Genomic DNA, 17,029 nt, shown 5'->3' with positions numbered 1-17,029 from the left:
CCTCACTTCACACGGGTGTGATTTTTATTAGCTTTCTCTCATTAGTGACACTAAAGACTGTATGCACGCATACGAAAGCCATACGCATGCAGTGTTTTGCGTGACTATATTATGGTAACTCAGAACCTTCCTGAAACTGTCTCCATGAAGGGGGAGGTACACGCACACAACTGCACTGTCTGCATGCATACTACCAAGTAGAGTTAGGTGTTGGAATCCTCTGGGTTGGGATATTAATATATTATATTTCTGTGCAAGGGAAGGGGAGGGGGAGGGTGTTCTTTGTTACGGCACTATAGTCAGTATATGACTAATATGTTATGTTAGTTACAAAACAGCGTTGTCAGAAATAAGTTATACAACACAAATAAGTTGTTATACAATAGTTGTTATACGTTGTTAACTTGTTATGCAATACGGGTAGCCTCGGTACCCAGGCTTTTATTTTCATTCGGCTCATACAGGGTGACATTTTATCAAAAACAAGACTGGGTCTAATAATAATACCAGTACAGCTTCCATGTGCATCTTGCACAAGATGTGGTCAGTCTACTCTGTGATTTCAAATCATCTATTACATATCTCTGACGCATGACTCCTCCCTACTTGGACAAAGTTTCAGCTCCATCTGATGGCCATTCACTTCCATTTAAAATTATGACAGTTAAATATGTTATTTAAAAAATAACATATGTGGAAAGAAATAATGCTTGGGGGGGGGGGGGGGGTAGGCCTATGGTGTACTGGCAGTGTGTGCAGCTGGTTGACAAACAAACAGAGACAGAAACACAGAAAGACAAATGGGTTTGTAGATGTGTGGTCTCTTAGCTGGAGCACAACAACACGTGGTGTAATGAGCTTTACAGCACGTCACAGCACGAGAGCGGCTACTTTCAGCGAAGATATTTAATGTAGAGTGAAAACGGAAAATACACTAGCAATAGCATACATCCCAAAGGGACCATATAGGGTTTATGTGGTTAATTTATAGGAGATGTATGTACTTATGACACTAATGACAGATACAAATAATAATAAGTAATAATAACTAGAAGGTGCAATTCTGGGAAATAGCATGTGTGGTTGCACTTCTTCATGTGGAATGCCATTAATTTCCACACAAAGTTCTGTTCTTGATTAATTCTGTCTTGCCATTTACCGGTATATAACATAATTATAACATTGCTGTCCGGAAGAAACCCCCTAACTACATTTTTGAGGTTTTTGACCACCCGGCCTTTACATCAGTGTGTTGGTTAAAAACATATTGAATCAATGAAAACTATTAGAAACTAAGTGCTTCGACAAAACTCCAACTCCACTTGAGCTTAGCATTGTCCCCAGCCTAGCCTTGTCCCCAGCCTTAGCCTGGTGACCTAAGGAAGAGAGTGAGCTTACCCGGAACTGTCGGGCCGAAACATCCGTCAGATGCATTTCCCCTGGATACGATGTTTTTCGACCAATCGCAACGCTTGTTTCATTCACGGAAACGTCATTTCCTTGAGCGGTATACTTCCATGACTTCAGCTGGCTTTCCTGAAAAATTAACATTTTGGAGTTAGGTGGTGTCTTCCACACAGCAGAGATATTGTGACTCCTGTCTGATTGGACATTATATGGTCCAATCAGAAAAGGGACAGAAATTGAACTTTTGGGGTTTACAGAAAAGGTTACAAAAACGTCCATTGAACTCACAAAAAAGTGCACTAAGGCATATAAGGCATATTAGCCAGGGATCCTTTTTTACGGAACTGCCCATGATCACGATCAGTCATTTATATTTTATGGCAATGAACATATAGGAAAAGGAAGCATGCACACAGATGTAATTTCCCAGCACTCTACTTCAAACTCCTGAGCGTCAATGTAATTCCTCTGACTCACTGGTTTAGACATGACTCACTCATTTTTAACCCATTGAAACGGGGAAAGCATCTGTGTCATTTTAGAGAGTCTTGCATTGGCTAGACAGAAATAGCAGATCTACAAGCTCACAGCGAGCTTGTAGTACATCTACTATTTTTGAAAACAAAAGTTGAAAGAACTACTGTGGCGTTCGTAGAATGGGCCTCAGGTCTTACAGGGTTAAACAGTGTAAGCCTTAATTTATACACCTTAGCTCACATTTGGTGATTTGTGTGTGTGTGTGTGTGTGTGTGTGTGTGTGTGTGTGTGTGTGTGTGTGTGTGTGTGTGTGTGTGTGTGTGTGTGTGTGTGTGTGTGTGTGTGTGTGTGTGTGTGTGTGTGTGCGTGCGGGCGGGCGTTTGAGTTTGAACCCACAGGAATACGCCCAGGGTGACGGACCGCTTCCGGCGAGCAGCCCCGCGTCCGAAACGGTCCAAAAATGTTACCGTGTGGGGGTCCACAGGGGGTTCCTCTACTGTACTGCTCGGACAGGGACGGACACAGCCACACACATAGCTGTCTATAGGAGTGGTTGCACCACTCAAAAACACCATGAAACACACCAACATAAAAAATAGATATTGCACACATTCCCTTGATAAAGTGCAACTAGTCAATAAAGTGCATCTAGTCAGTTATGGTTGCTGCCATTAACAATCTCTGATTGAGGTTTTTAATTTTTATTGACAGAGGAACAAATTTGTGTTTAAATCTATTATACTCACACCGTGGAGTTCTATACCTCCTACCGGATGGCATTAGCTCGTACTCTCTGTTTAATACATGCAAAGGGTTTAGATACAATAATCAGAGCTTTCTTTTCCTTTTTTTTTTGCTATAGCCTATTCATTTGAGATTTGTATTTTACAATTAGATTGCCAAACCAGTTAGACATACAATATCTCACGATAGATTCTTTACTAGCCCTACAGTAAAAGGCTAGTATAGAATCCATCTTGAGATATGGCAAGATAGATGGCACTCGTGCACACACACACACACACACACACACACACACACACACACACACACACACACACACACACACACACACACACACACACACACACACACACACACACACACACACACACACACACACACACACACACACACACACACACACACACACACACACACACACACACACACACACACACACACACCCCTCCCACCACCACCATCACCTCAATCACACTTTGAAACTTCTTGTGTCTATAAAAAGGACAGAGGATGCTAGAGGAAGCAGACCTTCAGCCACAGAACAACTCACCAGAGAGCAGTTAGGGAGAACAGACAAAGAGATTCAACAGTTGTTGCCGGCTGCAAACAGACAGTCCTGTGGGAGCAGAAGGACACGAGAAGTCGAGAGATTTTGCAAAGGTAAGATTGATCATTTCCTGGCTCAAATTTGTTATGTTCACAGTCAAGTGATATATTATTCTGATGTGATCAGACTCAAACAGGATGGCATTTCCCACAGCATAATTGTTTACATTATGCACACAGAGATAAGATCAACATTAGCTTTTTTGTATTTTCAAAAGTCAACTATAACATTGCTCAACATGCATGTTTACAATCTAACCCTAAACCATATATTTACATCTTTTATGTCAGCGATGCATGACACAATATTGTCGTTTTGTTTTAATTCCTACTCAGAAGGCTGTCAATGTGTGCAGACTGAGCCAGGCTGAGCTGAGTGAGTCATACTGTGTAGAACAATAGTGCAGGGCAAAGTCAGTACAATCCAATGGAACTCCTCCACAAGTGAATGAATTTATCCTCCATCATCCAGTATTACACCAGAGTTCACTCCAAAAATTCAGCCTAGCATAAATTAATAATAAATATATATAGCCTATATATATTTTGTGAAACCAATGTCATCTAATTGACATTTTCTTTTTAATCCTGTCCAGAAAAGATGAGAGAAAAGTTTGCTCTCTTGTTGAAAATTGTCTAAAGGTTTTCCAGTCAGGTGCGTTACTGCGTATGCCAAACAAAATACCAAGAAGACTTCTCGCACGCCAACATAACAAAGGCAATGTGGACAGAGGTTTGGCACTGGCAGATAATGCAAAAAACTCATCATTCTGCAGACTGAGGACATGGTAACAAACAAAAAAGATAGATAGATAAAAGCATGCTGAATGCTGACAGATTGGGGTTAAATGCACATTGTGACAGAGATGTTCCTTTACAAGAAAACACTCGCCTTTCTAGTGTTTACATCATTAGTCGATAATCAAAAGTAGGTCCAATAATGAAAGTGGATTAACACAGAGGTCTGTGCTGAGTCTGCTGACCCAGGTGCATGGTACAGGTCTAAGTCACAACTGGTTTCTGTGTCTTTTATGCTGTGCCAGGCAGAAGATGCTGTGTGTATACTGGTTGTTGGCTGTGGTTGTGGTGTATGTGTGCAGTCCAGCAGTTGGGGAGCTGTGCTGGGACAACTCTGTCTGCAAGAACAGCCTACTGGTACGTATGATCACCATTTCCAAAATTACAGCAACATATTGATCCAATACAGCCTTCATTAACATCGACATGAGATCCACGAACCTCAAGTCATTATGACAGCCACAAGGACTCCTATTGGTCAATTACTAGGGGTGTAATACATTTTATCAGCGATACGATACGTATCACGATACATGGTTCACGATACGATACATGGACGACATTGGCTCATTATGGCGATATGGTACGATTCAATGATTTGAAATTAATACAGTAACTATTTAGCAAATACATTAAATGTGTGTGCAGGTTTTTTAAGGGAAAGATTTATTATGGATATAAATAAGTGATTCTCTGGCAAATAGATGGACATTGTATTTGAACACATGTGCACAAACCCATACCTTGTCAAAAAGATAAATGTATTGACGTTTCGAGCCAAGGCTCTTCATCTGGTCAAACCAGAGCCTTGGCTCGAAACGTCGTCAATAAATTTATCTTTTGGAGCATATGAGTGTGCGGGTTCCCTTCTCTTTTCCTGTCACTTTTTGAACCCAGCACCTCCACGAAGTGATGTGCGTTCGATTTTTTTAAATTGATATTTCGTTACTATATTGTTACACCCATATCAATTACCTTAATGTCTGTACAGCAGTGGTTCCCAAACTATTTCATGTCAAGGACCCCCATATTGACACATATAAGCTCGCGGACCCCCATTTGAAAAGATATGCCAGGGACCCGCATAAGAAAATATTTGTATGGCTCTAGCAGTGATTCTCAACCCGTTTAATGACCCCCAGTTTGACATGAACTAGTCTACGGACCCTCATTTAATTTCTACCCCCAATTTATATTGTAAAATAAATGTTAATTTAACTCTGAGAGTGTACAAATGGAACCAAACGGATCCGTACACTCTCAGAGTTACAGACCCATAAGGGTCCATTTTGTTCCAAACTATAATTTAGCTGGGGACCCCCTGGAACTCCCTCAAGGTCCCCGGACCCCACTTTGGGAACCACTGCTGTACAGTATGGACTCACCTGTATTCAAAGTGTCTTGGTACCGTCTCACAGAATTGCTTTCATCTGTGCCCATCTATGTTCCTGAATTAGTTCCCGGGGCTAAGTGCCTTGGTGCGGTCACCTGATCAGGAGAGGCTCTCACTGGGTGTCCTGCTGGCCACTTTGACCTCTAAGGGGAAGGTCCTGGAGTCAGATCCCAGTTCCCGAAGTGAGGATCGGCGTGCTAGCTACTCCATGGAGCATTTCCGCTGGGGAAAACCGGCTCTCCGCAAGCGGCGGCCTATCAAAGTCTACTCCATCCCTCTAGAGCAGGGCGATTCCAAGGACAGCTTTGACCTGCAGGCACGCAGACAACTGGCCAGCGCGGAGGATGAGGGCAACGGGGACGTCGTGGACCTAGCAAGGCTTTATGAGCAGGAGTCGCAGGGAATTTTCACACCAAAACCAGCTTCCCTGCTGGTGTCCCCACAGGACAGAAACTACGAAACCTACCGGATGAGTCACTTCCGGTGGGGCAGTCCAACAGCGAAGAAGAGATATGGTGGCTTTGCGAAGCCGCGGGAGCAGGGATCTCAAAAGCCTGTGCCCAAGCAGTTCAGGAACATAATCACCAAGGATTAGAGTAGAAATAAGTTTCAACGACAGAAGGAGAAACAGAATGGGAAGAGGGGAACAGCAAGGTTAAAGAGCAAAATGCATGCCATTGAAACACACACCTCTTCATATAAAATCACAGGCATTCCACAATACCAGGAGCATGCTATAGTTCATATTTTGGACCAATAGTATTTTTTTCTGACCCTATTTAAACACAAACAGGGAAGTGTTATCTGTTTGAACTCACCACCTACTGCCTTGATCTACATGGCCTTGGTTTGAATGCTGGGGAATATAATTTCATGTGGGCAACTGTAGAACGATATATATGTAAAGCTGGTGGGTGGGATCAAGACAATTTATTTTTCTCTTTTCATGTAGAAATGATGTACTAAATGTATTAAAGATCATACAGAAGAATAATGGTCACTGTCATGACTTGTCATGAATGCAAGACAACAAGAGCAGTGCTCAGCAATGTTGAAATGCTGACCATGGAAAATACAAACACTGTTTTATTTAATGATAGAAAACAGTCAGATACAAAAGACATCATTTCAAAATGTTGGTTTGTGGTTCTTCAAATAAAAAAGCTATTTTTGGCTTTGAGCTGTGCGTGACAAGAGACACAAGAGACACAAGTACACTCTGAGTTATTAGTCATAAAAAATCTAATTTATGAATGTCTTTATCAATTGTTGTGATTTTCAATTCATGTGACATCTGGAAAAGCTCAGATTGCACATGGCTTAGAGATTATAAAATAGTTTTGAGCTATATTCTATATTAGTGCAGTGCGCAAAGGAGAAAGTAGACTACGCAGATCCATATGTAGAATTTTATTCTGAACAAACATCCAATCTGACAGAAATAAAAACCATTTGTAGCAACAGATGGTAAAATGAGAATACGATACAGCCCCGTATCCCCCCAGAGTATGGTCTGACAAAAAACACCATGTCATACATTGGAGTTTCCATTACACGGAGAGTCTGAAAAGGTCTCATACCGCACATAGCCAGATATTGATAACACTTATTTACTGCTGTGAATACTGTGGTGAGCGACACTGCAACTGTGATAAAGAATTTAACAATAACCAATGTCACATGCAGTCTGGTGTGTGTGTGTGTGTGTGTGTGTGTGTGTGCAGGTCTCCGACCTTGTTGAGTGACCTGTGCAACAATGAGTTGTCCTGGAATCTGGAAAGTTTTAACAAAATCTACACAAATGAATGCCAATGTTTTCAGCATTCTGTAGCTCATGCAGCTAACCTACATTTGATTAGGAGTGGAGTTCCACTGACTTCTGAACAACATCAATCTCCTACTTAGTTTTCCTGACAGAATTCCAGTATCATGAACAAATATCAATTTACAGCCAACTGGATCAGAATTAAATGGTTACAGATGAGTTTAATTTCACAGAAGGTCAAATGACTGTACAGCACAGCTACATCACTAGCATGCAAAGTCAGGTCTGGCGCTTGTAAGGCATCTTCTCCATGTAAAAGCTGCCTTTGTCACTAGGTTATCCAGTTTTAAAGTGCAAAGTTCAGATTTGACCTACAGCACTATGATGTAAACAGATATTCACCAGACATGTAAATGTGAGTGGATCACTGTAAGTTTAGGTTACATCATACAGTATGTGATAACAAGCTGCTCAATAGTTTTTACAAGTCTTCACTGCAAAGTTGCAAGGTGCTGTAAAAATGATTAGTCGTGGCTCCTGAAACCGTACCTAACCGTTTTAGGAGCTCTGGCTTCTGGTGTTTGAGGTCTTACTTCCCTTATTGACCCTTACTCTGAACCCAACTACACCAAATCCACGATTTACCGTATTTAACAATCTCTAACCTAATGCCTAAGGACAACGGTTTTTAAGGTCATACTTTAAGTTAGGCCGGCACTTGCTGTTCGCACAATGCATCGTCGGTATGACAGTTCAGGAGCCACTACAAAGAGGATTTTACAACTGTAGCATAATGTGAGTGTGAGTGGAAGGTTTAGACAGCTGCACACTGCTGTTACAGTAGCTAACATGTTCTCCATAAAATCATAGGAAAGAGCCATTGAACTGGTTTGTAAACAGGGCATGAATTTGGTCTTGGGTAACGCACACACACGCGCACACACACACGCACAGCCACACACAGACACACACACACACACACACACACACACACACACACACACACACACACACACACAAAAATGCACACAGACAATTACAAAGTGAGTAAACATGAACACTGGTTAATGGCCAATATGATACACTGGCATGTATGGACAAATATACACGCATTCAGGACTCTACAGTACGTGGCAACAACTCAGTACAACAAACAGAGCTGACTGGACAGCAACAGGACAATCAATCTATGAAATGCGGCTGGCCACACAGAACATTGCATGCCCAGTCAGACAAGTCAATTCACTGAAGCACAAGATGGGAAGGGTCTCTTTACAATGTTATAGAATTTGAAGCAGTCAAATAGTATCAAAACCGACAAGAGGACATGCTACTTAAACTTTGGCCTTGTTAGTCAAGAGAGCCAATCTCTTTCTAACGCACTCTGCATTGTCCTCACTAGGCCGTGCAATGTCCTTCCAGAGAAATACAAATATCACACTAAATTATTGCCATTATACTTTCATTACTTTGTGTGTGTGTGTGTGTGTGTGTGTGTGTGTGTGTGTGTGTGTGTGTGCAATGGCTGTCATTCACAAGTACTGGAAAGAAACGAATGCACTCTTAGAAGCTAGCTAGCTGCTGCAAGAAGTTACAACAATTAAGCTGTAGGGAGGGGGGGGGTCATCAAAGTACAGACAGCAATAGTAAAAGCAGGTCCATAAAAAGAAGCTCTCGGCTAGTGTCATCGAGTTGAAAATGGCAGTTAAGCTTGTTGTCTCCTCACGGTAATCAGATGGATTGGAGTGAGAGTCCGGTCAGACCCAACTTGCAGGCTGGCAATGACGTGAATGAACACTAGTAGCCTGCAGCAGGCTCACAACTTAAGTCACAATCTAGCATCCAGTTCCATTTGATGTCATGCTGGTTAGTTGTTGATGAGAACGTCAACAAACAAACACATTTGATACCAGCCAAGTACTTATCGTTCTCTTTACCATTATCTATGGCCGAAATCAGTGCAGTCAGTGTACCGTCATCGGTTTCCTATATATATATATATATATATAGTACACACACACACACACACGTTAGGTTTTGTCTTTACATCAGCTTTGTACTATATTTCTGTCTATATACACATTTATATGGCAAGGAGGCAATGGTTTGCTGATATTCTGTTTGCACTGATTAAACTATAGTCAGATGTTGGGGTGGTTTGAATGATTCTATGGACTGAGGCTGGCCAAGTGCCTTCGACTGAACACTGCTTCACTTTTAACTTGAGTTACCTTGTAAGGCACACTCACCACACACACACACACACACACTCACACCACACACACACACACACACACACACACACCCCTAAGCCAAAAATGTCAAAAATACAAAAACACTAATATAATAATATATAATAATATAATAAATACAATTATAATAACAACGGCAATAAAAACTATTTAAGGAAAATGCCCCAGATAAAATAAAAATAGCACTTACGGCAAAGTACACTAAAATGGCAAAATTAAAAAGCTACAGTACAATTGTGAATTGAACACTAAACAACTCATTTGGCGCTCAAATATTTGGATTAGAATGGAACAGGGCAGTGAGTTTTACTTAATAAATCCCCTCAAAACATCAATTTCAGCAATAAAGTGTGTTCCACGCTTTCTTCCTCAAATAAAAAATAATAAGAATTCCATTTAAAATATCCTGTTTGATGTTCAATCCGAGTTTGTGTTATAGTTTACAATGGCAACCTACAAGGGAGGGGAAAATAATCTAAAATAAAAAAAGTACTTATGTTGGTGAATTGTAGTGTATTCAAGTTAGTGGTCATGCTGCAAGTCAGTTGATATGGAAGGTATTGAATGGGTTGCAACTTGCAAGTAACAATCTTCCCTTTTCTCAGCCCATCAGTGTCTGTGACAGTATTATTCCCGCAGTTCTTTACACGTCCTGTCAAAATATACAGTAGATTGCTTTGAAGTTGGCTTTAAACACCGAGGTGGACCCCTCTTTCCCCATGGCCCTTTGATTTATTTCAGGATAAAGTTGCCTTTGAGCACTGACGCAGACGTTTACCCCATCCCTTTTAACAAACCTCAACCATTAGTCGGGAAGTGGCAAAAACCGTCCCTTTATCAGTATTCTACAGGCAACTTTCACCTTTCAACAGTTCCTTGATCGCACAGAGACCTTTGGACTAGTATACACAGAGGTCGGGGAACTTCATCTCGTAGACTGGTACAGATCTGCTCTGGGTTTGGCCGTAACCTGATGAGATGGTGCCAGAGGGGCTGGGTGGAGGTCTGGGGGAGGACAAGAACACTAGATTAAAGTACACAGTTTGTTCCTTGCTTAAGATTAACTGTTTGTTTTGTTTTAAAAACATGATGCTTTGTTTATATGGTCCAGTTAATTCCTTCCAGCAATAACTTTTTTAAAAGGATGCATCATCATCAGTCCTCATGGGGTGATTATTTTAAGGCTAGGCAATTTTCTAATCGGCTATTTGTAAAATACATTATTTAAAAGCACATTGAATTGCCTGTGCTATACATTTTATTTGTGCTATACAAATAAAATTGCCTTTCCATCATCAATATCAGGATATTTTTTTATCAACATGATTAACATTCTGTTGTCATCGTAATTATCAGACGCTTCTTCATCAGCATAATATTAGCACTGCTGTTGTTACCATTTCACTCGTTTGATTTCGCCCCACAGACACTCATTTGATTTCCTCACAGTGTATTATGGTTTATATTCAAACTATGTCCATAGCATTGATATAGCATTGCCTCTTACCTGATTGTAATCTCGAAGATCTGATTCAGTTTGCTTTGCAGCAATGTGGCCTGCAAAGAGATGGGCAGAGTAGCATCAGACAAGGATAAAAACAGTTTTCTGAAAAACATTGTTTTATATCAGTGGTACTCAAAACCTTTTCAAGGATCCCAAAAATTCTATGTATTTGGCTGTCAACCCAGATCTCAAAATATTTTCTTCCAGGGAACCCCAGAGGCAAAGAGGAGTTAAAATGTCTGCTTTAAAAGTATATATTCAAAGATTTGCACACATTTTCAAACTCATAGTGCAGCACAAAGTGACGCGCTATGAGCTTGTATATCTGCTATTTTTGAATATCCAAAGTAATGGTTAAATCTAAAATGAGTCTGCAACACTGGTTAATAATACTCAGCTACACTGTTTTTTATTTAAAAAACTTTTTTTTGTGGCTTTCGCCTTTATTTTGTATAGAGGGATAGATAGTAGGCCGACAGGAAATGGGGAGAGAGATGGGGGGGGTGACGTGATCGGGAGTCGAACCCGCAGTACACCGCCAGAATGGATTGCCAGCCAAGGCGCCTGCCCTGGACCGCTGACCACTTGGCCAGCTCCACTGGACCGCTGACCACTTGGCCAGCTCCACTGCTTTATTGCAACGTTTCCATCCAGTTGGATCTTCAGGAATAATACGATATCCAACTGGATCCAAATGTTGACGCAATAAGCCCCTCCAATATTCATAGAGTAGTAGATTTTCGGCTTGGGCACCCGCTGGCCAAGTGGTCCAGGCGCATGCCACATTATACAGTATGCTTTGGCCTGACAGCGCGTCGCGTGTTCGAGTCCCGTTCATGACGACCTTTGCTGCACGTCTCTACCCCTTTCTTGTCTATCTTCACTTGAAACTATCAATAAAAAGGTAGAAAAGAAATGTGAATTCACTTCATATATGTGTCTGAGCATGTTAAGTCATGACGATGTACCGTATGATGATAAGAGCACTTCACACGGGTGTGATTTTTCTTCCTGTATTGCCGGACCCCCAGAATAATCTGTATTTGGCCACGGACCCCCATCTGTAAATATGTTGTTCCAGGGAGGGACCCCCCCAGATTAAAGCAAAGATTTAAGTCAAAAAACTTATTTTCAAAAATAGCAGATCTACAAGCTCACTATGAGCTTGTAGATCTGCTATTTTTCAACAGCTAAAGTATAACATAATCTTTAAAACACCAAAAGGGGTTCCCGTCCGTCTGAATGGGTTAAATAATAACTATCCCTCCATGTCAGCTCAATGGATACACTTCAGATGTAGAGCTGGCGCAGGATCTGAATACCTTCTATGGCAGATTCGATGCTCATGATTACAAGCCCTCTTTATAAACATTTGGAAGGCAGTAAGAAGCACGCCAGGCTGCTCTTCGTAGATTTCTCATCAGCATTTAATACAATTCAGCCTCACGTTCTGGCAGACAAACTTATTCTGTCTAGATGCAGGTCTGGTAGGCTGGATCCTTGATTTTCTTACCAATAGATCACAACAGGTTAAGGTCAATGGTATTTTATCCAACCTTTTATCATCCTCTACCGGCTCACCTCAGAGTTGTGTTTTGTCCGCCTTCTTGTATATTTTATATACAAATGATTGTGTTAGTCAGCACACCAACAGATTCATTATCAAGTACGCTGACGACTCCATCATAGTCAGCTTGCTTGGTGATGATGAAGTTGCTCATGGTCAAGTACTTGAGGATTTTCTCTCCAACTAAATGTCTTGAAAACCAAGGAAATGTGTGTAGACTTCAGGAGATCCCCCCCAGTTCCCCTGAACAGTGTTGTCCATGGTGAGCAAGTCGACCTGGTGACCACTTATAAATACCTGGGTACTACATTTGACTGCAAGCTCAAATTTGATGTGAACTGTGAAACATTGTGCAAGAAAGGCCAACAACGCCTCTTTTGCTTGAGGCAGCTCGCCAAATTTCAGGTTGACAAATCCCTTATGAAACTGTTCTACAGTGCCTTTATTGAGTCAGTTATCTCCTTCTCCATCATTTGTTGGTATGGAAACCTAAATGTAAAGGACAAAAACCACCTTGGTAGGATTGTGAGAACGGCTTCAAAGATTGCCGGAGTTAATTTCAGTAGTCTAGACCAAGTTTTTAAAAATCAGGTGCTTAAGAAAGCCAAGTCCATCTGTACGGACAACTCCCATCCCCTCAGCCCTGAGTTCAAGCTGCTTCCCTCTGGCATTCGCCTAAAAGTCCCAGGGGCCAAAAGCAACAGGTATAAGTTCTCCTTCGTGCCTGTAGCTATCAAGGCTCTAAATGCCGATAGGAGGTAAATTGGATTTGTATTAATTGTATTAATTTTTTATACAACTTTCTGGAAAAGTTATGAATTATTACACTGATACACTGATACCTTGAACTGCCATCCTGTTTTAAATGTGCTATGTGTATTATGTGCCTTTTTGCTGTGTTTTTGTGTTTCATGTTACCTGCCTGTGTTATGCCTTGCTGTAAACCAATAAATGAACCTGAACCTGTCTGACTGAAAGAAAGAATGTTGTAGAGTGAGAAGTGAGCGTGTACCCTGGCACCGCAATGGGCAGCTATCTCCTCGAACGGAGCTTTCTGGAACTTCTCCACCACCTGTCTCCGACGCTCCCTCTCCTGCTCCTCCATACCGACAGTGTCCACTGGGGGGCAACATACACACAGCAAACACTTTAATACCAACATTTCTACAATGCCATGTAAATGCTTAGTTAAAAACCCACAAAGGTGTATAAGTGGGTTGACCTACCGATGGCATTTTTCAGGGTTTCAAATGTAATCTCCTCTGCCGGTGTCCTCTGTAGAGCAATGAAATAAAACGTGCGAAAAGCGGTTAGAAAAAACGGTACCCATAATCGCGCATTATATGCTATACAGAGAGAAAACAACTCCCACTCAACTGTTCAAAGCTATTGGACCTCCAGAAATAACCCAAGCTCAGTCAATGTATGAGTTATAAACCTTACCTCCTCTTTCTCCGGGCTGTTCCTGGACTCCACCTCCACCTGCAGCGAGATGGTTTCTCCAACGCTCTTTCTCTTGGACAGACGGTCCTCGTCTGAAAATGACACAGTCAGCCTCAGTCAGCACAGGCAGTCAAAAGCACCCCAGAAGGCAAAGTCATTGAAAAGTCATTGAAAACAGACCACTTAGGGTTTAAGTAGGTAAATGTGAGCTTTAAAGCTTATACTACAAAGTAAAGTAACAAACCCTTTGCATGCTGTTTGACTACTGCAGCTGGGTAAACATTTATCATGTTAAAAGCCTGGAAATAATATCTGTGTGCAAATTAGCATTAGTTTTAGCAATATTAAATGTATGGGGTATGGGGTTTTCCGGACAATTAAAGTTGTAACACAATTCAAAATAGAGCCATACGGTCATTTCTTGGAGTTCATAAGCTCACGCCTATCTTGGCTATTAGCGGCGATATGGGATGGATGCCCGCAAATATCAGACACAAAGGTGAGATGTTGAGACTTTGGAATAGACTTGCTAATGTGTCCGATGACAGACTGACCAAAAAGATTTTTAACTGGGACATTTCTAATGGTTACCCCTGGGCAAATGAAGTAAAGTCTTTATTCTTTAAGAATAATTCATCATTTATTTATTTAAATAGACTACGCTGTAATATTCATGAAATACAGAACTGTATGTTCCTTGGGTATAAGGAGAGTTGGGCTGTTGAATTATGGTACAAACCAAAACTAAGAACATATCGTCTTATTAAAAATAATTATGGCCCTGATCCTTATGTTACACAAAATATATCCAAAAGTCAGAGATCTTTTTGTGCACAGCTGCATTCTGGGACCTTACCATTAGCTTTAGAAACGGGTAGATTCATTGGTACTCCTGAGGAGGACAGAGTCTGTCTAGTGTGTGATTTGAAAGAAATTGAAAATGAAATTCATTTTTTGTTTTACTGCCCATTATATGAAGAATTAAGACATATTATTTTGTAAAATGACAACCATCTGTGCTGACTTTTTCTGGTTGGAGGACTATGAAAAACTGGAATTTTGTTTTAGGAAAGGTATTTTTGCTTTGGCAGACTTTTTATGCAGGGCGTGGGAAATAAGGCAGAATGTTTTGTTTGTGTAAAAGAAAGCAGAAAAAAAAGGGAATAACAACAAAACAAATCTGTTTCTTGTACACAATGTAATATGGAAGCAATGATATGGTGTGTCCTGTAAGTCCATGTGGGCTGGGTGCCTTTGGTGCATGACACAAAAATAAATAATCTATCTATATATTTAATTGCCCTGATTCTCAATTAAGCTGCAACAGTGCAATCTCTGAAGTAGGCATACATCCTGTCAGGGTCATCTTCATAACAATCTCGTAATAATTAAAACAATCTAAGTGCACATGACCCAGGTGGCTAGTGTAGCGGTCCGGGCACCTAGGCTGCCAAGCACGCCTGTCAGCGTGTCACGGGTTCGACTCCCGATCCCGACGACCTTTGCTGCATGTCACTCCCCATCTCTCTCTCTCCATTTGCTATCAGTCTACTGTTCGCCATCAATAAAGGACGAAAAAGCCCCCACATTTTAGTTTTATTCTCTCCTTTCTTTCTATCTTTCAATAATGTACATCCACCTAACAAAGACATGACAGCTGCAACATAAATAGTAGTACAAATTAATAAATAAAACCTCCCCACTTCACCATAGGGCAGCAAGCCGCCAACAGGCGTTCACCATCCCATATGTTACATTGAGATGTTTCCGTTAGCCTCACCTGTGTACTGTGGGACGTAGGGCGTGGCCAGTCTGTCTGTGTTATAGCCACTGCCTCCCAACACCTCCGTGATCTTTGACTGGAGGAACAGCACCTCACCCTCCACCTTCTCCAGAGAGGACGGAAGCCTGGATGGAGAAGGTGGAGAAGAAAGGACGTAAAGAACCATAAGACCAAAAGAAGGGCAAAAGGTTAAGGCAAAGTAAAAAATGCGGACGGACAGGTTCGCTGGCACATACTTGGGGATCTCTATGAAAACGTCCTCTGGAAGAAGGTAGGCCGTCTCCTTCTGTCTAACCTCGATCACCTGGCGGTGGGGAGAGGACGTTAGAAAATTAAAGATTCATCATACTGACGGTAGTCAGGCTGGCGTCTGCGCGCACGCACGCACGCACACACACACACACAGGCACACACGCACGCGCACACACCTCCTGTATGTGCTGGCAGAAGGCAGGTACAGTGGTGAGCTGGCAGATGAGGTTGAGGTAAGCAGCGGCAAGAGCGTGCACAGCACATCGGTTGTACACTGGCAGTGACTCCTCTGTGGACAGGGCCATGTCCTGCAAGGCAAAAGAACAGCAGTTCAGGTTTGTGTGTGTGTGCGTGCGTGCGTACGTGCGCATAAGTGTCATCTATGGGCTCTGGTTCATATCCAGCTAGAGCCATGTGTTGTACATCTTTCCTCCTCTACTTTCACGTCTCTATAATGTAAATAACTCTCTATAATCTAAATAAAGCCAAAATAACTGAAAAAAGGAGGGGGGGTGGGGGAAAGAATAAAGCTATAATTGCCGTAAACAATATAAGAAAAAGAAAGTGTAATAGAAGATGACATGTTAATTGTCATCTCTTGTCTACAGATTGAAATACATAATAAAAATGTCAGTGTGCTGTCGTGTTGTTCGTCTGCTTCTCAATATACACCTGCAGGTGTCATTCTAACATGCAGCGTGGTGATGGATGCTACAGTACCTGCAGGGCGAGAGCCAGGCGGATCAGGTCCACCACCACCTCCTCGTTGGCCAGCTCCATGCTGAGCAGAGCCAGCAGGGTGAACAGGGTCTCGTAGTGCAGCTGGCCGCTGCTGGGCTCCTTGCAGCCCAGATAGATGTGTCGGTACAGCTGCTGGCCGTGCTGAAGGACAAGTTCAAGGTTCAAGTTCAAGGTTCATATTACTGTCCCAGAAGGGCAATTAGGTTTACAGCAAGATAGGTGGTTTAAAACACTGATGGAGACACGGCCAGAGAGCATTCATTGATGTTTTGTTTTAGTGGGGGGGGTTTTTTGCTC

General features: G+C 41.8%; 2 protein-coding genes across 3 annotated transcripts in view; one reads left to right on the top strand and one right to left on the bottom strand.

The window, feature by feature from the left end:
• Nucleotides 1-3,169: 3,169 nt before the first annotated feature.
• LOC308334387 (pro-opiomelanocortin-like) lies at nt 3,170-6,396 on the top strand. Its single transcript, XM_080791111.1, has 3 exons — nt 3,170-3,288; nt 4,278-4,389; nt 5,490-6,396. Exons 2-3 carry the CDS (start codon nt 4,285-4,287, stop codon nt 6,018-6,020), a joined length of 636 nt encoding a protein of 211 aa, XP_080647237.1. The 5' UTR covers nt 3,170-3,288; nt 4,278-4,284; the 3' UTR covers nt 6,021-6,396.
• A 424-nt stretch (nt 6,397-6,820) lies between these two features.
• Nucleotides 6,821-17,029, bottom strand: part of LOC308333786 (protein EFR3 homolog B) — a 41,645-nt gene continuing 31,436 nt past the window's right edge. For both annotated transcript variants that reach the window (XM_080790266.1, XM_080790265.1), the window contains 9 exons: nt 16,712-16,873; nt 16,168-16,299; nt 15,976-16,043; nt 15,737-15,864; nt 13,957-14,048; nt 13,740-13,788; nt 13,526-13,632; nt 10,950-10,999; nt 6,821-10,447 (listed from right to left, as the gene is read on the bottom strand). In XM_080790266.1, the coding sequence (XP_080646392.1) occupies nt 10,342-10,447; nt 10,950-10,999; nt 13,526-13,632; nt 13,740-13,788; nt 13,957-14,048; nt 15,737-15,864; nt 15,976-16,043; nt 16,168-16,299; nt 16,712-16,873 (894 nt within the window). In that variant the 3' untranslated portion in view covers nt 6,821-10,341. The remainder of the gene's footprint in view (nt 10,448-10,949; nt 11,000-13,525; nt 13,633-13,739; nt 13,789-13,956; nt 14,049-15,736; nt 15,865-15,975; nt 16,044-16,167; nt 16,300-16,711; nt 16,874-17,029) is intronic.

Source organism: Protomyctophum bolini (assembly GCF_963924005.1).
Source record: "Protomyctophum bolini genome assembly, chromosome: 19".
Classification (NCBI taxonomy): domain Eukaryota; kingdom Metazoa; phylum Chordata; class Actinopteri; order Myctophiformes; family Myctophidae; genus Protomyctophum; species Protomyctophum bolini.
The sequence above is the reverse complement of the archived record's forward strand: the minus strand, read 5'-3'. Positions and strand labels throughout refer to the sequence as shown.

Coding starts and splice junctions, on each gene's coding strand:
- LOC308334387 (XM_080791111.1), top strand. CDS start 4,285: ATGCTGTGTGTATACTGGTTGTTGGCTGTGGTTGTGGTGTATGTGTGC. Junction 4,390..5,489: donor TCTGCAAGAACAGCCTACTG/GTACGTATGATC, acceptor TTCCTGAATTAG/TTCCCGGGGCTAAGTGCCTT.